This window comes from Ambystoma mexicanum, chromosome 3q (assembly GCF_040938575.1).
Source record: "Ambystoma mexicanum isolate Mex_15411 chromosome 3q, UKY_AmexF1_1, whole genome shotgun sequence".
Taxonomy (NCBI): Eukaryota; Metazoa; Chordata; class Amphibia; order Caudata; family Ambystomatidae; genus Ambystoma; species Ambystoma mexicanum.
In genome coordinates, this window is record NC_090926.1 from 591402227 (window position 1) to 591426206 (window position 23980).

The 23980-nt window shown below is 47.1% G+C and overlaps 1 protein-coding gene across 9 annotated transcripts in view; it reads left to right on the top strand.

Moving 5' to 3' along the window:
- Positions 1–23980, top strand: part of EP300 (E1A binding protein p300) — a 744806-nt gene that overhangs the window by 304517 nt on the left and 416309 nt on the right. For all 9 annotated transcript variants that reach the window (XM_069654423.1, XM_069654428.1, XM_069654427.1 and 6 more), the window contains exon 10: positions 8925–9099. In XM_069654423.1, coding sequence (XP_069510524.1) covers positions 8925–9099 — 175 coding nt within the window. The remainder of the gene's footprint in view (positions 1–8924; positions 9100–23980) is intronic.

Genomic DNA, 23980 nt, shown 5'->3' on the forward strand with positions numbered 1-23980 from the left:
GAAACTTGGCTGGATTTTGAGGACTTGAATGTTTAACCTGGAGAGAGTGCAACCCTTTTTCCCACTTTCTCATGTATTTTAATGTGATTTTTAACTTTCTTTTGGTTGTGGAGTCTGACAAACTCCATAGGCATCATCTTTTACATTGTCACACAGCACCTGCATTGCAGAGGCACTGGAAGTCTTTCAGATTGATTTCCCCACGGTTTAAATACCTTCTCTGGGATAAACTACTGTTTCCCAGAGCAGTAAAGTGAAATTGACTTTACTTACATTTGTAATTTTCTAACAATTGGGTGCTGTAGGGGTTACTTACTACATCCCCTTTGTATAGCTTCTCATGTAACATTTATATGTAACAGTTTCCTCGCTGAATGGCTGGTGGCAGTGGTTTGCTTTTTACTACCACTGTTTTATTTTTTTACGTCAGGCTGCATTCGCAGCTATGGTAAAGCACCAATGGGTGCCATTTTGACAAAAATGGCCCTGTTCTTCTTTTTTTCACCATTTCTTTGTTGAAAGGTCCTTCTTGAGATTTACTCTGCGCGCCAAACTAGGTTTGGTCCCTTCGTTCATTTTGCCTTTGGCGGGAATTCATGAGTGAAACCCGCCTCTTGCTCCAGGGTGTCTGGCAGGGTCAGGAAGTGAGGGAGGTGCCCGAAACTCCCTGTGCTTAGTCTCCTTGCTGGGTGACTGACAGCTTGGCTGGAATTAATGGGAGAAACCCGCATAAAAGGCGAGGCTTTTTGACTTGGAAGGCAGAGTCGACCACTGGACAAAGGAACCAAAGCAGAACTTGAAGAGGGCGCCTGCTGCAACTCCTGGACCATTGGTTTGCCCGGTGAAGCCCTGCTGCTGTACTGAAACTCAAAATTTGTATCGACGGAGAAGCCCCTTGTTAGGCAAAGTTTGTATGCAGTACTCTCTGGGAACACTACAAACAACTGATTACAGGTATAGGAAACCCAACCTTTGGTATAAGCTTGTACTACAGTTTTGGTAGCGTGTTGAGCAGCCAGGCCTAGCTCAAGAGGGGTCAATGTGAGCAGTAGTGGAGTTAGAGATTTACAGTAACAAGTATTCAAATAAACTTACACTCAAGGTTTCTTGAATACACAATAAATTTATCAGTTAAAATAATCCTTCTTCAAAAGGAAGCAATATAACCGTAACACTCGAATACACCATGAAATACGGACCTTTTTAAAAAAATTTATTTACACAATCTATCACAAATCATAAGACTATCAACATAGAAATACACTCTTATTATCTCTAAATCGGCAGATACCCTTTTGGGATGGCCCACAGACGCTGCCTACACCCTCAGGTGACTTCAATTGCTGGGGACATTAATATGTCACTGTTGCATTTAGAATCGTGGAGTAAGATGTCAAAGGAAAAGATTTAGAACATGCAAGAGACAACAAATATTCTCAAGCAGGCAAATATTTTTGTATCCCCCCAGAAAGTCATTCAATACAATAGGCCAAGCCAAAGTCAATGGGCCAAAGTCTTATATGGGATGAAGCACCTCTGGTAGGTAAATGGAAAAGTCTTTGCACAATGTTTTAGAGGTTTTTGAAGAAAAGAAGAATCAAGTGTTGGGCCACAAGCCAATTAGACTTGTGTGTAGTAGAAGGTGCAAGCAACTCTAAAGTAAGAGGTAAGTTCTCTCAGACTTTGTACAGTACCTTCAAAGATGAAGAAAAGATGCAGCAGATGACTGGGTCTCAGTCGTGAGGACAAGAGGGAGGACGTCGGGACTCCTGCAATGCACTGGGATGGTTGAAACTTGCAACCAGCAAACTTCACTTACAGTGGCTAGTCAGTGTTGCAGCTCCTCATGTCTACCGCAAATGGCAACACTGCGGTTCCTGGCTGTCGAGATGGACTTTCCTTGCTTCTAGGGTTCCGCACTGTTTAGGGGGCACAGGCTCGCTCAGTCCTGCTTCCTGGGAGTCAGGAGGATCTTCCTGGAGCTCTGGGCCAGCTTAAAAGCAATGCCCACAATCTGGTGGTCCTCTCTCTGGCTATACGGTTTCCAGCAGCAACTCTGTGGAAATTCAACCAACCCCGTGGCTTACTTTGGAGTTGATTCCAAACTACAACACCTCCAGCCAATTGATGCTGCTTGTTAGGCAAAGTTTGAATGCGAACACCACAAACTACTATGACTACAGGTATAGGAAACCCAACCTTTGGTATAAGCTTGTACTACAGTTTTGGTAGCGTGTTGAGCAGCCAGGCTTATCTCAAGAGGGGAAATGTGAGCAGTAGTAGAGCTACACAAATATTCAGTTACAGGTATTCAAATAAACTTGCACTCGTTTTCTTGCGTAAACCATTAATTTATCAGTCAGTTATAAACCTTTCAGAACGGAGCAATGGAATATACGCATAAATACACTTAAATACTGTACACTCTGAGTTTCTGAATCAGACAAGACCCTTTTGGAATGGCCCACAGACAAACAAGGGGGCTGGGGACATTAATATCTTACTGTTGGCATTCAGAACACTCTTAAAAAGTTGGTAAAAGGCAAAGGTTATTGGAACACAAGAGACCACACATTTCTTAAGCAGTGCAGATGCTTTTAGCGTTCACTAGAAGAGTTATTCAATTCAGTAGGCTAAGCAAAAATCTTGGATAGGATAAAGCACTTCTGGTAAGTAAATGGAGTAAGTAAATGGAAAAGTCTTTGCACAAGTTCTTGGGAGTCCGATTGAAAGAATCATCAAATGTAGGGCCACAAGCTGATTAGACTTGAGTTGTGGAAGTTACAAGTACTCCTGCAGCAACTCTGAGGAAATTCAACCAGCTCCGAGATGGGTGTCCAGCTGGCTTACTTGAGTTGATTTGTCCCACCAACTCAAAGGGAGAAGTCGTCCTTTCAGGGACTACTCTGTCGATGCAAACTTGGCATTTAGGCACTGAGGCAGGGCTTCACCGGGCAAAGCAACGGTCCAGGAGTTGCAGCAGGAGTCTTCAAGCTCTTCTGTTCCTTCGTCCAGTGGTCGACTCTGCTTTCCAAGCCAAAAGACTCTCCTTTTTTTCAGTTATTCATTCCAGCCTAGCTGCCACTCACCCAGCAGGGTGGCTGTCCTTGCCGGACAGTCAGCCAGCCAATCATCCGAGTGCATTTGGGTCTCCTAGGAGTCTTAGCACAGGGAGTTTCGGGCACCTCCCTCACTTCCTGCCTACCCCAGACACTCTGGAGCCAGAGGCGGTCTTCACCCCTGAAACCCGCAAAAGACGAATGAACAAAGAGACCAAACCTGGTTTGGTGCGCAGAGAAACTCTAGAAGGACCTTTCCACAAAGAAATTGCGAAAAAAGACCGGGACCTGTTTAAACAAAGGAGGCTCAGATGCTATTTTGAAAAACATGGCAACCGCGATTTAACTTTTTCCGGAGCTAGGAATAGTGTGCGGTTGGGAAAAATCATGGTAGTTTGTTGTGAAACAACCGTCACCAGGCATTCTGAGAGGAAAGGGTGACATTTGACTGTTACATGAGTATCTAGACCTGGGGGGGATACTAAGTAACCCGTCCAACCAGCACTCTATTGTTAATGTTAAAGGACATTTGTACCACGCACTAGCACCACCGGATGGTCCTCTGGTGGCTCTGAAAGAGGAAAGGAGGGAAGGTAGTGGGAGGAGGCTGGAAAAGTGCAGGGGAGCAATGATGTGCTGTTAGCGGCCTTTGCCCGGTTGGTCTGTTGGTTAGGCCTGGGGTGTTTGCGGCCAGTAGTCGTTGTCCAAGTCTGTGTGTTTTTTGTTGCAATGTAGTGAAGTTTGTGCGGATTGTTGTGCTGTAGGTTTGTGGTTGTTTGGTTTGGAGTTTGAGAGATGTATGCAGAGGGGGAAATTGTTAGGAAAGATGCCAACTAACCAATTGCACTGACTTGAGGTGGTGGGCTTCTGTAATCTCCCCAGATGGGTTCAGGAGCACCCCTGCGCCTCTGTCCTGATCTGGGTCCTTCCGGCCTTCAAGGTCCCTTTAACATCTGGCCCCTTCCTCCCCCAGCCTCCCTCGCAGCCCTACCGGTCTTCCCTCCCCACTCATACGGCCAGTGCACCTGCCAATGTCCACAGCTCAGCTATTGTGGTGATTGCCAATATCCCAACAATTCCACAGCACTGTGGTACCTGGTGGCAACTAAGGGGCGAGTGCGGGTGTTTAGTTTATTATTTGTAAGGCGCGCCTTGCCCTGGAGCATCAGGGCGCACAAGACAAGAATATGCTCACCTTTGTTACAGGTACATCTGCATGGTCATAGTACAGTATGCAATAGAAAAAAAGAAAGGAATATGTACATGTGCGTGGTCATAATACAGTATATAATAAGCAAAATATGTACAAGGCAGGAACTAGGACCAGAAAGCAGGTGAAACAGGTGAGGGTATACTTAAAAATATAAAGGAAATATACAGTGGAATAAATACAGTAATATACATTGGTGTAAATGCCGACTGAGGTAAGGTACTGGGGCATGAAGGTGGATCGCCAGTGGGGACAGTCGGTTCCAGTAGGTCAGAGTAATTAGTTGTCATTGGCTCTCAGCCACTTGGTCACATTCGCCTGAATTTCAGGAAGGGCTGGGGTTCTCTTGTGTCATGTGGTGATGAGTTCCATAGCTGAGCTGCTTTGACTGCGAAGCTATGACCTCCAATAGTGGTGCGTTTAAAGCGAGGGACATGAAGGCAGTTCGCATTGGCCATTCTTGTAGGTCTAGATGAAGTTCTCAAGTGTAGCCTGTCCATGAGGTAGGGTGATGCCATGTTATTAAGACACTTGTGAGTAAGGGAGGCGATTTTGAGTTGGATTTTGTCCTGAGTGGATAGCCATTTATAATCTCTTCTTATAGAGGAGATATGCTCTTTTCTGTTTATCTTGAGAGCAGCTCTCAGGGCATTATTCTGGAGGACCTGGATTTTGTGGATGGTCTGTTTGTTAGCCCCAATGTAGAGACCATTACAATAGTCCAGTTTGGACAGTATGAGGGCTCTGGCAAGTATGATGCAGCTGTCTGTGGAGAGGAATTGTTTGCTGGCTCTAATGAGTTTGCAAGTGTATGCCGTCGTAGAGGCTAGGGAATTAACTTGCTTGACAAAGTTTAAGGTGGCGTCAAGGTAGAAACCTAGGGTCTTGACTTCCTTTGCCACCTGGATATTATTACCGTCTATGATGGAGCTTGCATAGTCGGGGTTGAGTTTAGTTGTGTGTGTCGGGGTGCCTAGGATTATGAGCTCGGTTTTGTCGTCGTTCAGGCATAAGCCATGAGTGGCCATCCATGCCTGAACGATGCTGTAGATTTTATTCACTAAGGCCAGGTCCACGACGTAATGGCCTGAGAGCGGGAGGAGGATCTGGGTATCGTCTGCGTAGTTGGTGTAGGCGATACCCAAATGATCCATTTCGTCGAAGAGTGGCTTTGTGAATATGTTGTAGAGGGTTGGTGAAACACAGGATCCCTGGGGCACGCCGCACGTTATGGGGATCGGGTCAGCAGAGGCTGATGGAGAGAAGACTCATGGTGTGGTTACTCGAGAAGGATTTGATCCATATTATGGCCTCTTTGGAGAAGTGAGCAGCCGAGTCTAGGTGGCTACATAAGACTATATGGTCGACTAAATCGAAAGCTGCTGAAAGGTCTAGCAGGAGGAGTAAGGCTGCTTGGCCATTGTCCCTATTTGATCTATTTGGGCCTTGAGGTCGATAAGGGCAGTCTCGGTACCATGCTGTGGGCGGAATCCAGATTGGCGGGTTCCGAGCAGGTGGTTGGATTCAAGAAAGTTTTGTATTTGCATGTATGCCACTTTGTCTAAGATTCTTAGGAGAAAGGGCACGGTCGTGATAGGCGTGTTGGGTGGGATTAGGGTGGGGTTGTTGACTCTATCTCCATGGGTGTCACCTATGTTCCACTCTACCCGGCGTCACTCGTCCGGGTGCCGTGGGAGCTTCCCAGTCGGTTCTGGGAGTTGTCCATGTCCACTCTAGTCATCCCTTTTCCTTTCTGTTTTGGTTTTCAGTTTGAGTCTGTGGTTTTGAAGAGCCAGGTTTTTAGCAATTTCCTAAATTTAAGGTGATCTTTGGTGTTTAATTCTTTTAAGATGTTGCAAGTTTTTGTGGTTAAGTGGTAGGAGGTACCTACAATTTTTTTCTTGAGGTATGGTTTTGGTTCCAGGTGGATTTCGTTGCTTGACCTGAGGAGTCTTGTTGGCTTGTAGATTTTCTTTTGTAGGAATTCTGCTCCTTGTCCACTAATTGCCCTGTGCGTTATGCACATTGTTTGAAGGTGATGGAATGTTTTACTGGGAGCCAGTATAGTGTTTTTAGAGCAGGAGTGATGTGTTCTCTTCTTGACAGTTTGAGTAGTAGTCTGGCTGCTGTATTTTGGATCAGTTGTAGTTTGTTCAGGAGGTATTCTGGTATTCCGAGGTAGAGGCTGTTTGCATAGCCTTGACATGATGAGGGCGACGATAGTGAGTGTTTTGTGCGTGAGATAGTGTGGTAGGTCTAGGAATTTAAAAGACTAATAGTCAATTTCACTTTACTTACTCTGGAAAACAGTAGTTTATCTCAGAGAAGGTAGTTAAACCTTGTGAAAGCCTGAAAGGCTTCCCTGTGTCACTACACTGATGGTGCTGTCTGACACCATTGAAAAAGATGCCTATGGATAAAAACGGAGGTATAACATATATCAAAATACATGAGAGCAGGGGAAAAAGGGTCACTCTCTCCAGGTAAAAAATAATCAAGTTCTCAAAGTCCAGCAAAGTTGCTGGGGGGTCTTTAAGGTGACGGGAATTAGCAAATCTTTGAGAATTCTTCCTAACATATCCTCTCACACTGCTCCTGTAACATTTCTCTTACAGTGACGAGCATAACTTTATGGCTTGGTTCAGTGGACGTGTTCTAACAACTTTTGTGAATTTTATTCGCAGGCTTTCAACCCAGCTGCGGTAATGCACAGAAGGTTCACCATTCATCTAGAATGATGACTGTATTCTTTTTTCAGCATTTTTCGTTTGCTTGTCGTTTCTTGGTCCTTCTGCCATCCTGGGAGGGGAAGGCCGGGTTTCTTTTTTTTTTTGGGGGGCGGGAATTCTCCGTGAAGCCCGCCAAGGCTTCTGTGAAGACCAGAAACGAGGGAGGAGTCCAACTCTGCAGCCCGTTGTCTTTGGGCATGCCTGCCTGGAATCAGCCTTAACTGGGAGGCTGGCTCTCCTGAAAGAACAGCCACCCCCCAAAGTTTGAATGTAGCATGTGTGCTGATTGGCTGGGTTCCTTGAAAATTATGGCCTGGATCTGGAAGCTGAAGACCAGTCTACTACTGGAGCTGAATCTGACAAGGAAGGAGAAGACAGCTGTGGCTGATTTCAGTGACTGGAGATGCCTGCTGTGTAACTGCTGGCTGTGCTGACCCCTTAAAATGACCTGCATTTCGAGTGGTCCCATTACGAGCTGCGACCTTCCTGGGCTGCAAACTGCCAATACCCTGGGACCTTGAGGCTGAGTGCTGTGCAACCTCTTCCCGTGAACAAATCTTGTTGAAACTTTGCTCCTCACCATAGTGCTGGAGCAAGATAGCGAGGCAAATCAATAGGATAACCATTCTTTATTTGATACTTTGTCAAGAGTGCCAAATCCACAGAGCTGTGAGAAACACTGAAGAATCCTCTGCTGGTAGCCTCTCGACTGCTGCTGCAAATTTCCCCTCCAGTGTTCGTTCTTTCATCACCATGACCAAGAATCCACAGACCGGGTCCTGTGCCGCTGCATCGTGAAGGCATTCATCTGCAAGCGCTTATTCACTGCTGGGGTACTGTGTGGCTTGAGGTAATATTTACCTGAAGTCTTGGTGGCGCTCCTGTGTGGCTTGGATGGTTATTCGTGTAGTTAGGAGTGCGCTCATAGCGTTCGCCCAGGCCTACTGCTGGATGGCATCTAGGGTGTTTTCTACTGACTGACTATTCCCGCTGACTACAGCTGGTCCTTGCACCACTGGGATCTCCTTTCTGCCTCTGAGAACACTCATGAATAAATTAGGGAAGGACTGCTAAAGTATAAGTAAAATATAACAAGTGTTGCAACGTATGCACTTTCTATGTGTTGGTGCTGTAACTGTATATTCCTAAAATAGAATAAGTTAGAAGTGTTACATAGTTAACTGTGAATGGCTTGATGCCATTCTAAAAAGTATTACAAAGTTATTTACTTTTGAATTGTGTTCCACTAATTTAGAATATAAGATTAGTATAACAGTATTTTTGCTTGAAACAGAAGTAAAACAGTTTGCTAACAATAGGTTCTGCTTATCTTGAATTGCATACTGCAATTCCAAATCTGGTTTACAGTTGGTTTACTTACCAAAAGTATTGGTTTTTATATTGTTTGACTTATAGTACTCCTTTCTTTGCATGTGTATATATAATATAAACAGTCAATTTTACAATACATTGGTGTATACGTGTTTCTTTGGAACATAAGTGTGCTGCAAGTTCTTTGAACCTTCCTACAGCCCTCTGTCCTTCCTAAGATGAACCTGACTGGTCTGTCATTGCTACCATATTACTAAGTGGTACAGGCCTGTGCTAAGAGTTGCAGTTTCTGTATTGCCCATGGTATAGTTTTTGTGAAGTACGTTAGGGTGGACTTTAGAAAAACTGTCCAGTGGCTAGTTGGGTAGCACATCGGAAAGATAGTGTGAAGAGAGTTTCGGCATCTGGCCATAAAAATGAAGCCTAGAAAGCAAAATGTTTAGGGAACCCATACAGTGGGTCTGACGAATACCAAATACAGAATTCTGTCCTAACTTTGTCCATATAGGTGCAGTGAATAATCTCTGAAGACATTTCTTTCGTGCGTTAGTCCAGTTTGGAGTCCTTACCCTGTCTTATTTTTTTTTCCCTCAGGCTGAATATTACCACCTGTTAGCTGAGAAGATCTACAAGATTCAGAAGGAGCTGGAGGAGAAAAGACGTACACGTCTGCAGAAACAAAACTTGATGCCCACAGCCCCTGGCATGCCAACATCTCCAATGAACCCAGGAGCAGGCATGGGTCAGCCATCGCAAGGTTTGCCAGCCAGTAAGTACACATAAGCATTGGTGTCAATGTTTTAATTCACCGTTTGGAAGGGTTAGACCATTCATCATCCATGGGTCCGGCAAAGTGGGTGTGATGGGCCCTAGTGGTTAGAGGAGCTACTTCCCTTGTGATGCCAGCCCCAGAGGTTGCGCATGGAGGATCTCACAGGACGACATCCCCATTTGCTGAACTCTGCAGCTTGACTTCGTGAATAAACCCGAACCTCAGTCTTGAAGGGTTTTAGATTGACAATAGCCACATGCAGCATCTCTGGGGGAGAAAAGCACATGGTCCACAGAGCATTAAGCAAGCCCACCTGGTAATCGTATTTGCAGAAGGGATACTAGTTGCACCCTGCACTTGAAATCGAGGATGGCGGGCAGCAACTGAATCATGTGGCTACCCTGACAAGGCTTTCTAATTCTAAGATGGTTATCCTAGTTTTGAAACTCTCTGCCTCTGGAGCTGCAGGCTGATAATTAGTCCATAGATTTGTAGCAACCATACATGGGTTAGTTCCGACACTTACGCCAGTCCATAGACGTCATTGAACACACAAAGGTGTCGCCATGCATGTCCTCCTCCCTTTCCCCACTGCAACTGGAATGAAAAGGGGCAGTCTGCATTGAAGTTTGGCAACAAGGAAGCCAACGTAGACAAGTGTCGAATGTAAGGGTAAAGGAAGGAGTCTAAGGGGAGGAAATGGAAGCAGTTGGACGAGAGACCTGGAAGGAGGCTGCGGAGTGGGCAAGCAAAGGATGGTACCAAGCAGTAGTGAGCAAAGAACATCGGGAAAGTTATTTTTGCAGCTTTCCTTTTTTCAGTTGGTCCTCCCTCCAAAACTGCTGATCTTTTGTGGACCAATATGATTTTTGAGACGTATTTTGTGTAATCTCGCTCCCATTTATTACCTAATTTTGTTGTGGGTGGGATCTGTTTTGTACTTAAGGGCCTACTTGTGAGGTTTTACAATATCCCCCATTTGTCTATATGATAGCACTATATCCTCCCAAATGGATAGTAGAGCAAGACTAACCCTGTTTCCCCTTTCTGGTGGCTGGATGGGCATTTTTCCCATACTCGAGGCCATAACAGTTTGGTGACATTGATGCCTTTTTAAGGTGGTTCATTTTGGATGCACTTCTGTGCTGCTTCTAATTTGTTTACCCCATGGCATTTGTTGACTACAGTACCTAAAATGGCTTTTCTTATTGTTTACAGATGAGTAGAAAATGGACCTTCATTGTAAATTTCTTTGTAGGCTCTGGCCAGAGCCCATGAAGTAGTGCTTGTGTAGAACTGATTTAGGGTTGTATAAGGGCTACAGACGGCGCCAATAAACTTTCCAAACCATGTTCCAGCTTATGAGCTAACATGAGCGTCTTGATTTCTCAGCTGGCCAGAGTTTGAATGTTGCAGGTCCCCTTGTTTGGGTATGATTTTCATAATTATGATAAATCTTACTGACCTGCGTCAACCCCAGAACATCGTGCTTAAACTTAACTATTTTATCTTGTCCCAAGGTGAGTGGGAATCTTTTTCCCCCCTCTCACCTAGTCTTTTACACTTTGTTTTTTTTTTTAAATTGGTGGTCTTTTTATCCCTCAACATAGCGTGATATTGTTGGGTAAGATTTTACCGTAGCGCTTATTCACCTCTTGTTAGAACCCCAGAACCTTTTGCTTTACTGGTGGATTGTATTTCCCTTTGCCACAGTGAGTGGGAACCTTTTTCCACACTCGCTGATCCTTTCACTCTGTTTTATGGATGTTTTTTTTTTAATTGTTTGGCAGAACTGCATGCAGTACCCTCTGGGACCACTACACAATTAGGACTACAGGTGTAAGCAAGACCAACCTTTGGTATAAGTCTGTACCACACAGTTTGTTGGTAGCGAGCTGAGCAGCCATGCTTATCTCGAGTGAATGTGAGCAGTACAAGTAGTTACAGAGGACTTTCCATCACAATGGTTCAAGTAGACAATTATACTCAAGGTTTCTTGGTAAAAGACTTATATTAATTTATTACACAATCATTTAGAAAACATTTCACTAGCAGAAGACAACTTAATAATATATACCAATACACTTGAATACAAAACTCTAAGCTTTTTAGACAGTTGGCGCTCCCCTGAAATAGGAGCAAAATGGCAGTTCATTTACTTAGCAGTGAGCAAAAAAGACAAAATTAAGTAGAATAGATTACATCTACTTGCTAGGCAGTGCAAATAGTTATAGTTCACCAGAAGAGTTAATTTCAAGTCAGTATGCCAGGCCAAAGTCAATGGGCTGGAATCAAACGGTAAAGTCTTTGCAAAAGTTCTCAGAAGTAGTTTAGGCGAAAAAGGATAATTTGTGGGGTCACAAGCTGATTAGGCCTGCAAGTTGGGAAAGTTTCACAAACTTTCATCGCAAGAGTGCCGTTCTCTCAAACGGGTTGGCACAGCACCTTTGTATGAAGAAACAAATGCTGCTGAAGTCGTTCCTGCAGATCTCGCTGTTCCTGAGCCTCAGTCGTGGGGACAAGAGGTAGCACGTCGGGACTCCTGCACTGCACAGGATTGTTGAAGAAGGCAAACAAAATTGAGTCACTTCAGTGCCAGTAGCTGTAGATTCAAGAACACAAGTTGGTGTCCCTCTCCCTGGTTAATCCTAACCAACCTTCACAATGGTATCCAGGTGTCTTAAGAGTTGATTGGTCCCAGCAACTCTAAGGAAGAAGCCGTCCTTGAAGGAGCTTCTCTGTCGAATGGAGTTTGGCAATTCGGACCTGCAGCAGGGCTTCACCGGGCAAACCAACAATCCAGGGGTTGCAACAGCTGTCCTCTTCCAGCTCGTCTTCGGTTATTTCGTTCCAGTGGTCGACTCTACCTTTCAGTCCACAAGACTCACCTTTTTAAACAGTTTTCTCCCATTCACTCCAGCCTAGCTGCCATTCACCCAGCAGGGTGGCTGTCCTTGCCGGATAGTCAGACAATTACGCCAGAGTGCATTTGGGTCTCCTTGGAGACTAAGCACAGGGAGTTTCGGGCACCTCCCTCACTTCCTGCCCACCCCAGACACTGGGGCGCCAAGGGCGGACTTCAGTCTTGAAGCCCGCCAAAGGCACACTAACAAAGGCACCAAACCTGGTTTGGCGTGCAGAGACAAACTTTAGAAGGACCGTTCCAAAAAGAAATGGTGAAAAAATGCCAGGACCCGTTTAAACAAAGGGGCTTAAGGCACCATCTTGCAAAACATGGCTCCCGTGATTTTTAGCTACCGGTTTTCACGGTCGGGAAAAATCATGGTAGTTTGTTGTAAATCCACTGCCACCAGCCTTATCAATAGGAAAGGGTAGCATTTGACTGCTACGTGAGTGTTTAGACACAGGGGATACTATGTAACCCCTCCAGCACTCTATTGTAAAATGGTGTGTGCTGGGTCTATGAATTTGGAAAAGACTAGTAAAGTCAATTTCACTTGCATTCTCTGAGAAACAGTAGTTGATCCCAGAGAAGGTATCTACACCTTTGGGAAGTCTAAAAGACATCTGTCACTGCACTGAGGGTGCTGTGTAACACAAATAAAAAAGATGCATATGGAGTTGTTTAAAACTCCATAACCAAAGAAAGAAACGCAGAAACCAAGCAGAATTAAAAGGTTCAAAGCCCCAAAGTGTAGCAAAAGAGCTGGGGGTCTCTAAGGTAGAGAGGAATTGGCACATTCGGAGAATTCATCCTATCGTTCAATATTCAAACTTTTACACACATACATTACAAAAACCTAAAATTAACGGATCATATAATTTCAAAACAAAATACTTTCATCATTTTAACACAACATATTTACATCATATTCTTAATACAAATTACAAAATTCTAAAATCTCACATATTAGCAATTCAATAGCAATCTAAAAATCAGTAGGAAAAAAGGAAGCGAGAAAAATAAAACATGGAATGGGAACATTTAGGACAAGTATCTCGACTAAGTCAGACCGAGCTCGTCCCGCATTCCTATCACCGCTGCTGTCAAAAATACCTCATTGCCTCTGCTCAATCTATACCAGATTTCCTGTGCCAGATCCATCCTTCCCATTGTGTAAAATCTACTCTGCACATTCTAATTCTTTCTAGTGCTGCGCATTTGACCATTAGATGGAATAAGGTCTCCTTTCGCTATTTGCGATAGCGATGCCTATATATTTTCAAATGTCTGAACTGAGCTGTTAACTAATATTTCTCCTGTAGGCAATGGGTTGAGACGGAAGCACAAGAATGGACTCCTTATTCTGGGACACGGGAATTGCTTTAAATATGTTGGTAATGTTTCTAATGGTTTATCATTTCTGGCCCAAGTAATGTCTAACCATAGTGATGGTCTCAATCCAGTCAAACTCTTAACCTATTTTTAATTTGAGTCCAGATTTTCATGTAATTCTCTCCTGCGCTTATTAAATTCAGATAAAATGTCAACAGTATTGGCTATATTCATGAGAAAAGGGGAGTTGTGTGACTCCAAATCATTCAAATTTCCAAAGGTTATTACTCATCGGAATAAATATTTTTCCATCATTCAGGTATTTACATTGGAACCAGTATGCAAGATACAGTAACCCAAATTCAAATCTAATTGCATTGGTGTCCCCATGGTAAGGTTCAGAACCCTTTTCCATATGTGGCCCTCTGTTAACCCACTGGAGAGTTGGGCTCATCAGGTTAATTTCCATCCCATACATAATCTTCTGGACCACTTTACCTACATAGTAGGTCAGTAAAGGGTTTGTTGAAAACATACAATTTACTGTGCATCTTCTTCATTTGGTTAATCAGTTGCACACTGTTCATTATTAGCTTGATGCTGCCCTCATGAGAAGTTTAGTCCCATAACTGAAACCCTAAATAAATTGGCTCCCTCTGGGGTACTATCTTAATATTACCTGCCAGTTATGTTTTTCTCTGGCCATCTTTGGGTGGGTTAGCTGAATAATCTGGCACTTTTGATTGATAACTAAGCCATTTGCTTCAGCATAATTGGTCATTTTTGTTATCAGGCGCTGTAGGCCTACATCTGTAAAATCTAAGGCCTACAGGTGTATAATCTAACAGAGCCAGATCATCCACATAAGCCAGCCAGATCATCTGCATAAACCAGCCAGTTTATTGTTCTCCCCCCAATTTAGGCGAGACCAGGCCAATATCTTTCATTGGCCTGGTAAAAGTCTTCCATGAAATGGTTAAATAGGCATGGTGCAAATATGATTCCCTGCATTAACCCTTTAAATGTTTTAATTTGTGCTCATAGTACGCCTTTAGAGTTCAGTCTTATTTTAATGGAGGCTTCTGGTGGATGTGTTAAAGCATTCCAAATAGCAATGCAGGATTCCGCAAGCCTTTAACTTCTTCTACAACAGTTATCTGTCGATGAGATCAAATGTTTTATAGAACTGTATTAAAGCCACAAATACCCATTTCTGGCTACCTCTGTGACCCTTGACAATTCTATCCTTTAATGCAGATAAGATTAAGCGATTCAACCTTGTTCCTATCCCCTTTTGAAACTGTTTGTGCTTTGGGTAGGAGCTTTTTTCCTCTCATCCAATCATTCAGTTTCTCCAGGACAATTGAGGCAAATATTTTGCTATCCGGGTCCGGCAAGTCGATTGGACGGAAATTCAATGAATCGGACTATTCTCCTTTTTATGAATCAGCACTATAATCGATTACATCCAAGATTGATGGAGTCTTGGGTTTCCAAAGGATATCCTTAAATAGATCCAGTATTACAACCCATCATTTTACATTTTTGAGCACTGCTTGCCTAACGTACCCAGGAAATCACACTACCATCTCTCGCTCAGCAAACCACACCGCAACAACAAACACATAAACTGCATCAACAGCACACAAGGTCTCACTCAGATACGACATCTACACCAAAGCTCAGCGCACAGTGAAAACCAAACTGAAGCTGCCAACACCAGACCACTCTTCTCACTCTGCTTATCCCTCTTAACCCTAATAACCTAACACCCCACCACCCTCTTTTTACAGATCCGCCTGACCGCCTGGGGACCAACTCCGTTGGTGACAGAGCGCTATATAAATGCCTTTAACTTTGCGTTGGATAAACAAATCAAACCACATGCTGCCGACCTACACTTTGACTATTATTTTTTCAATGTCTCGTGCCTCAAATTATACTATCCATGGTTTACCGTTAGCAATCTTGCTGGACCCTTCAAAGCATATACTATTCATATTTGTCCAATATTTAAACCACAAATCCTCAGACACGCCCGTTGTTTGCAATTCACATTGGGGATGTTCATTGTCATTTATTATAGGCCAAAATTGCCTTGATCATTTTTTGAGTACCTCCAACATCTTCTCCCCAGTTTTATTCATAAGTTGTCTATGGCCCCTTAGCCAATGCTTACAGGTAAGTTGGATTTCCTTATTTTTTGTTTTTTTTTTGTTTTTGGTCCTATAATTTCCTATACTGTTCATTAATTCTGAGTTTTTTCAGTTGGTACTTCATACCCCCCTTTTTTATTTTTTAGCCAGACATCTTTGTCAAGAGTATTTGTGCCAATTGTCTGTTGCACATATTTTGTTTGGAGTTTACTGATCCCAGAGAAACTCATTGAAGTGCTTAACTGAGCAGTTATCTACTAGGGTCTCTCTACGAGCAAGCTCCAGATAATTCAACTTCTGATGCTTGTTAATCTGCTTAGAATCACTTGCTGTACAAATGGTCCGACATGAAGTGATAACCGCAGAGTATTGCATCTTGTCTTTCGAGGATTGTTAGGGAGAATTCTCATAAATGTGCCGATTCCCTCACCTTGGAGACCCCCAGCAACTTTGCTGGATTTTAGGGACTTGATTTTTTTTATCTGGAGTGAGTGTAAACCTTTTTCCCCACTCTCGTATTTTGATGCGTTTTACTCCTGTGTTCTTTGATTATGGAGTTTTAGACAACTCCATAGACATCTTTTCATTTGTGTCACACAGCACCCTCATTGCAGTGACACAGGGGAAGCCTTTTAGGCTGTCCCAAGGTTTAAATATCTTCTCTGGGATAAACTACCGTTTCCCAGAGAAAGCAAAGTGAAATTGAATTTACTAGCCTTTTCAAATGCCTAAACCCAGCACACACTATCTTAGAATAGAATGCTGCAGGGGTTACCTAGTATCCCCTATGTCTAGAAACTCATGTAGCAGTCAAATGCTACTCTTTCCTCTCGAAACGGCTGGTGGCAGTGTTTTTACAACAAACTACCATGATTTTTCCCGACTGCCAACACTGGAGCCATGTTTTTCAAGATGGCGTCTGAACCTCACTTGTTTAAACTGGTCCCGGTCTTCTTCTTTCGCCATTTCCTTTTGGAAGGTCCTTCTAGAGTTTCTCTGCGCCCCAAAACAGGTTTGGTCCCTTTGTTCCTACGCCTTTGGCGGTCTTCAGGACTGAAGACCGCCTCTGGTGCATGAGTGTCTGGGGTGGGCAGGAAGTGAGGGAGGTGTCCGAAACTCCCTGTGCTTAGTCTCCTATGAGACCCAAATGCACTCTGGCGTGATTGGCTGGCTGACCGACAAGGACAACCACCCTGCTGGGTGAGTGACAGCTAGGCTGAAATGAATCGGAGAAAACTGAATAAAAGGAGTCTCTTTGCTTGGAAGGCAGACCACTGGAACAAAAGAACCAAAGACGAGCTGGAAGAGGACGCTGCTGCAACTCCTGGACCGTTGGTTTGCCTGGTGAAGCCCTGCTGCAGGTCCGAATTGCCAAGTTCATCTCGACAGAGAAGCCCTTCAAGGACGACTTCTCCCTTGGAGTTGGTGGGACCAATCAACTCGTAAGCCACCTGAATATCATTCTCGGAGCTGGCTGTATTTTCCTCAGTGTGGCAGGAAACTGAATAGATAGGGAGAAGGACACCAGTTTGTGTGCTGGACTACAGCTACTGGAATCAGATTTGCCTTTGCCAGCTTTTTGACGAGTCCCAGTGCAGTGCCGGAGTGCCCCGACGTCCTCCCTCTTGAGGCTCAGGAACAGCGACCTCTGCAGGAACAGACTTCTTCAGCTGCATCTTTTTCTTCATTGTAAGGTACTGTGGAAACTCGACCGAGTGAACTGTCCTCTGAGAAAGTGCGTGAAACGTTGGCAACTTGCAGCCTAATCAACTTTTGACCCGACTTGAATCTTTTACAAACTACTTCTGAGAACTTTGGCAAAGACTTTTGCGTTTAACGTCTAGAACTGATTTATCCTATACAAGACTTTAGCCCGTTGATTTTGGCCTAACCTATTGCATTGAATCAACTCCTCTGGTGAACTCAAACTTTTTGCACTGTTTTAGAGTAACTATTTATTTGTTTTATTAATGTATGCCTTTGTGCTCCTACTTAAAATGCTCTGAATGCCATTTTGCTCATCCTACAAAGTAGTTTAAATGCCTCAGAACCTGATCTTGTGATATTCTGAAGTATATTTTGTGTGATATAGATTGCCTCCTAGTGAATGTTATATAAATGACTGTAAAATAGTTTTACCAAGAAACCTTGAGTATGAGTCTATTTGAATATTTGTTATTATAGACCTCTTTGTAACACCCTACAGCTCACATTCCCTCTTGAGGCAAGCCTGACTGCTCAGCAGCACTAACACAAAACTGTGTAGTACAGACTTATACCAAAGGCTGGTTTTGCTTACACCTGTAGTCGTAGCTGTGTGTAGTGGTCCCAAAGGGTACTGCACACAAACTTTGCGTAACAGCAGGCTCCTTGGCAGCCAGAGCGCATCCGGTGTCTCCAGCCACTAGTCAACGCTCAGGATCGTCGTCCATGAGACTATACGGGCAAACTCAAGGTGGCCCCGCAGACGGTCGAAGAACTCCAAAGCCAATCTGCCGGAGAAGGTCAAAGGGGAGCGAGGCTCTGAGCCTCCCCCTAAGGAGAAGGCCAAGCAGGACAAGGGACTGGTCCTCATGAAGGCCCAGGTACACCCGGCAAAGGCCCCACCTTCCATCAAGGTGGCGGCGGCGGCGTCCCTTTGGAAGGCCGCAGAGGCAGGGAATCTTCATTCCAGCCCATTGAGAATGAGAAGACCCCGGAGAAGATGCCGGCCATCTCCTTGACTGTCCCCTCTGGACGCAAAGAAAGGGGGGGGCAGGGGGAGGCACGTAGGTCCTCCGGGGCACGGCTATCCCATCTGAGGAGGAGCTCCTCTACCTTCAGACCATCCAGGAGGACAAACGTTGGGATCATGCCCTACGACGAGGGCGCCGATTAAGGCGACAATGGCAGTGATGACACCGATACCGTTGAAGGCGACGGAGAGCCGCAGATTGACAAGGGCCTGGGCGCTCTGCCTGCACCCAGTTGATTATTCCATGTCCGCCTCAGCTGCCACCTCTGCGACAACAGCTGCCTAGAGACCTCTCTGTGGACTCTCTACTCTACATACTCCGGTTTGAGATACAGATGAGGATGCCTATTGACCCGCAGCCACTCCCGCGGCCTCTCCTCCCCCGAGGGATGAGACCGAGCATGACATGACGATGGGCACAGACGACGGTGGGATGGGGGAACCGCCCATCGCTGCCTCCCAGATCCTCCCAGCCGGACGAGCTAGGCTCATTCCACGCGATTATCTCCAGAGCTTTTCCAGCTCGCTCCAGGGGATGAGGGCTTCTTATACTAGTGCCACAAGGTGAAGAGATCATCCTTTCAGTCACGCTCTTGGCTGACGTTTGGGACAAAGGCTTCTCTCATGAAGCTTCTACGGCACCGGAGAAGAGGGATTGCCTTGAGAAGTAGTACAACGTGCTGGACTCTGCGCCAAGTGCTTGCAGGCCCAACCGTCACCGAACTTGGTGGTCTCTGCAGCTGCCAAGAAGTCATCGGGTGCTTCGTCCTATGCAGCGTCCACCCTCCGGACAGCGAGGGGAAGAAGTTAGATGCCATGGGACAACGTGCTACCTACTCTGTGGCAACGACCAAGGCCGCCAACGCCCTTGCAGCATGCTATGACCGGGAGCTGTGGTTAGATTGCTCCCATTCTGGACTTACTGACGAAAAGAGGTCGGAGGCGTTGGAAATTCTGAGAGAAGTCAAATTGGCGTTGGACTATGCCATCACGGTGGCCAGACATTGCCGACACAGGGTTCCACCAGATGGGCAACAGCGTTTGCTTTAGTTGTGGCTGGCTGAAGGCCACCATCTTGCGGCAGGACATCAAGACAAGGGTTTTGGAGATGGCATTTGACAGACAATCTGTTTGGGAAGGATGTAGATGAGCCTCTCCAAGCCATCAAGGTGGACACAGACTGCACATGCCCTGGGCACGCTACAGCAGCGATGACCGCCCTTTCAATCTGGAGGAGGCAAGTCTCTCCATTCTTCCAAGGGTTATGGCGGGAGCTCCTCTTCGTACAGCCAGCCCTCCCCCTCCTCGGTCCAAGAGGCCAACAGGGGACGTTCCAAGGCTTTCGAAGGACGACGTCCTTGCCAGGGACCCCAAGGCAGCCCGTCTACATCCAAGCAGGTATGAACCGGCTGTCATGTCGAGCCCCCACCCATGCACCTGGTGGGAGGCCGGCTGGTGAACTTCATCGGCGTGTGGAAGACCATCTCCACTGACAGTTGGGTGCTGGATGCTCTTGCCCATGTTCACACCCTGGAGTTTCAACGAAAGTGTTCCCAAATACCACCGGTGACCAGTCAGGAAAATCACTTCTCTCAGCTGCTGCTGTAGGTTCGGGCCATGCTAAAGAAGGGGGCGATAGAGCTTGTCCCAAAGCGCTCCGGAGTGTACTCAAGGTACTTCCTTGTGAGAAAAGACCAGGGCCTGGGGGCCCATTCTTGACCTCGGACTACACAAATCAAGACGCAGAAATTCCAGACAGTCACTTCAACACATGCTCGGACAGCTAGAAAAGGGACACTTTCTGTCATTGTTAAACCTCGAGGTTGCGTACATCCACATCCTAATTCACAAGGGCCACCGCAAATTTCTGCGCTTTGTCGTTCAGGGGAAGCATTACCAATTCAAGGCCCTTCCCTTGCGATTGAAGTTGGTGCCAAGGGTCTTAGCCAAGTGTCTGCGCCGGTGGCGGCGCATCTGCAAGGAATCCACGTCTACCATTACTTGGACTGGCTCATCCGGGCCAGCTCGAGGAGCATCGCCGTTGACCTCACGGCGAGGACCGTCCTCCTACTGGCGGATCTAGGATTCTCTGTGAATTATGCCAAGTCATGCTTGACTGCATCGCAGGACGTGCTGTTCCTGGGATCCCGGCTCGACGCAGTATCATGCCTGGGGTCACCGTCGGAGAAGAGGGTGGCAGCCATCCTGGGCAAGGTGCAACAGCTCTGAATATTGCCACAGTGGGGGCCATCAAGTCACTTCCCGGCATGATGACATGCATTTATCTCATCCTACTCTGCAGGCTACGGATGCGGCCACTGCGGGAGTTCCTCGACGCCCATTAGGATTAAAGTGTCTGGAAGCTTCCAGGACAAATTGCTCTCAACGAGGGGTTCCGTCGGGCGATAATATGGCGGGGTGTGCGCTCTCATCTGACCAGAGGCATGGATTTCCAGGCCCCACCACATCAGGAGACAGTAACGAAGGACGCCTGGAGGGATGGGGAGCCCACACTGGAAGTCTTCACACCAGAGGCCTGTGGCTGACGTAGGAAAAGACGTTGCACAACAACGTTCTGGAGCTACGGGCAGTGTTTTGGGCCATCAAATGGTTCCTGCCGTCCCTCAAGGGAAAGGTGGTGCAGGTCTTAACGGACAATACCATCACAATGTTTTACATCAGGAAATGGGGGCACCAAGTCCCCGGCGCTCTACAAGGAGGCGCAGGATTTATGGCACTGGGCCGTCGCCCAGGGGATGTTCCTTATCCAGTTTCATCTGGCAGGAAGAACACGATTGCTGACTCCCTGAGCAGGGAGCTTCGCTCTTGCCACAAGTGGGAACTTCGGCAGGACCTAGTGGAGAACCTGTTCCTCAAATGGGGCAATCAATCCGAAGATCAACTGGTTTGCGATGGCTAATAACACCAAGTACAGAGGTTTGCCAGCCGGTTTACCTAGCAGGGTAGTATGGGGGGACACATTTGCATTCCCTTGGGCAGGCCTCTTTCTGTATGCATACCCTCCATTGCCACTTCGAGTAATCAGTTAACTCTAACAGCGCCAGTGCCTCATGATCCTCGTTGCCACGGCGTGGCCGAGGCAGATTTGGTACCCGCATCTCATCATAGTCTCCACCAGTCAAGCTGCTAGTGGTTGCGGATCTTCTCACCAGGGAAGGAGGTGCCATTCTTCACCACGATCCAGGGCCTCTGTACCTGAAGTCCTGGCTCCTGCAGCGCTAGAATTGGGTGGCTACGATCTACCGGCGGACTGCAAAGAAGTTCTCGCCAAGGCTAGAGCATCATCTACTTTGAAATGCTATGGACTTCAGTGGAAGAGATTTGCTATTTGCTACCGTGCCCAGAACTTCGACCCGCTGAGGATCAAGGCTCCTCAGGTACTTCCATATTTGCTGACATTGGCCAAATCGGGGCTGGTCCACGCCTCCCAAGTTGCATCTGGCGGCTATCTCCCGGCTATCTCCTGCTACACCAGATCCCCAGGGCGACCATTATTGTGGTTGCACCGATTGGTCAAGGAATTCGCCAAGGGACTATTCCTCACGTTCCCACCAGTGATGGCTCCGGCCTGGTGTGGGAGCTCAATGTGTTGCTTACAGGGCTCATGGGTCGTCCGTTCGAGCCTATGCATTCTGCACCACTCGTGTTTTTGTCAAAAGAAATCTGCTTTTCTCTTGGCTATCACATCCGCACGACGAGTGGGGAGATCCAGGCTGTCTCGTGTAAAACAACTTACTTGACTTTCCATGAGACGAGGGTGGTACTATGGACGTACCCCTCCTTCATGCCCAAGGTGCCATCTGACTTTCATCTCAACAAGCCCTTGGTTTTCAAAGACCTGTGTGTTTCCGATGCCTTTGAAAGGACTTTGCACTCGCTGGATGTGGCTAGAGCACTGAAGTTTTGTGGCCTGCACAGTGGTTCCCGAAAAGCTCTCGGCTCTTGTGAACTTTGGTCCTGTGAACCATGGGAAGGCCCTGTCCAAGGCTTCCATTTCCAATTGACTCTCCTGCTGCATCACCCATTGTCACAGGTTGGCAAACCGACCGTTGCCTGGCCGTTCGAGAGCCCACTCGACCAGAGCGATCACTGCAACTACAGCTTTCCTGTCTGGTGGGTCCCTGCTGGACATCTGCAGGGCTGCTACGTGGAGGTTGACGCACACCTTCGCGAGGTTCTACTGTGTCAACAGGGATTCCAGGGAGGAGTCCAAAGTCGGGCAAGCAGTACTGCGCAGCCTGTTTCTCCAGCATGGGGTCTGGTATGGATTCACATGCTCATGAATATTCCCCGTCAGGCTGGGAATCCTCGGTATAGAAAAAAATCTATCAGTTTCTGATCTGTCTTTCTCAGTAGTAACCAATCACTGGTCTCTGGGTCATACTGCCCCCAGCCATTGACTGCCCTCTCCCTAAGCCCCGCCCCTGGCAGCCATCCTCAGATTTTTACCGCACGTTCAAGTGTTGGGAGTCCTCATGCTTAGCTCTCAAGCTTTTGCTGCGTTTTTGCGCTTTTTCAGGAGATTTTCTCATTTTTTTGGTTAAATAGAGCCTCAAGCTCCACAAGCTCCACCGTTTCTACTTCCGGTCAACGGGGATCCGTTTCAGTGTTTCTATGCCCCTCAAGGGTGGGAACATGTCGGAGCGGACCATGAAGGATCGCCAACTCCGTCTCGCCAACTGGCTGGAAGGTAAGAGCCCGCCAGGCGAGAAGTAGTAGTCCGAGCGGTCTTCTAAGTCCTGTGAGGGTGCTCCGGCGACGGGGGCCCAACAAAAGGCTAAGCACGGCGAGTACCGAGAGCGCTGAACGGTCGGGCTCCTTGGCTGCCAGGAAGGGCGCACCCTCCCCGGTGCCATCGACCACGAGCCAACGCTCTGGCTCTGGTAAGAGGAAGTCCAAGAACCCGGCAAAGCTTCTGGAGAGGCCCCGGTCGATCTCGAAGATTCCGGCAGAAGGGGGGGGGGGGGCGAGGCTCGGACCCTCCCCCCCAAGGTGAAGGCCCCAGGCATACAGAAGGTGACGTTGGCCTTAATTCACCCTGCTAAGACCTCGATTGAGGATGTTGCCGCGGTCCTGGCTCAGCCTGTGGAGGCTACGCCAGTGGAGACGCCCTCAGGTACTAGTCTCCCTGCCACTGCGGATGGGGGGAGTCTTTCAGGTCCATCGAGAAGACACCCACAAAGTCCTCGTTGGAAAGGGGGGGAGGGGTTGGTGGCCGTCGTGGATACGGACACGACCTCTGAAGAGGAGCTCATCCAAGTCGTGGAGGAGGCCCAGCCCATCGGGAGGGATCCAGATGAGGGTGACGGTGACGCAGACGAGGCTCCTCAAGAACCCTCGCTCCCGTTGTTTCCGGCGCCGCATGACACCTCGGCGGCCATTTTGTCAGCCATCCAGTCCTTATGCTCGGATATAAGGACTAGGTTGCCCCTTCCCCGACGGAGGTGCCTGAGCCAGACCCGACGGAGGAGCCGGAGCCAGGACCTTCGGGGAGCCCACCACTTAAGAGGAGGACGCAGCAGCCTAGGCCTACTCTCCCGCCTCTGCGGCCTTCTCTACCTTCCCCCTGGTCCACTACCCACAGGGATGATACAGGCATGGACACGACTACGACGGGTACGGATGACGACGGAGGCGATGACGGGACGTGTCCCCCGTCGCCCCCTGCCCAGGCGTCCCCGCCCGACGAGATTGGATCCTTCCAGGCAATGATCTCCAGGGCATCCAAGC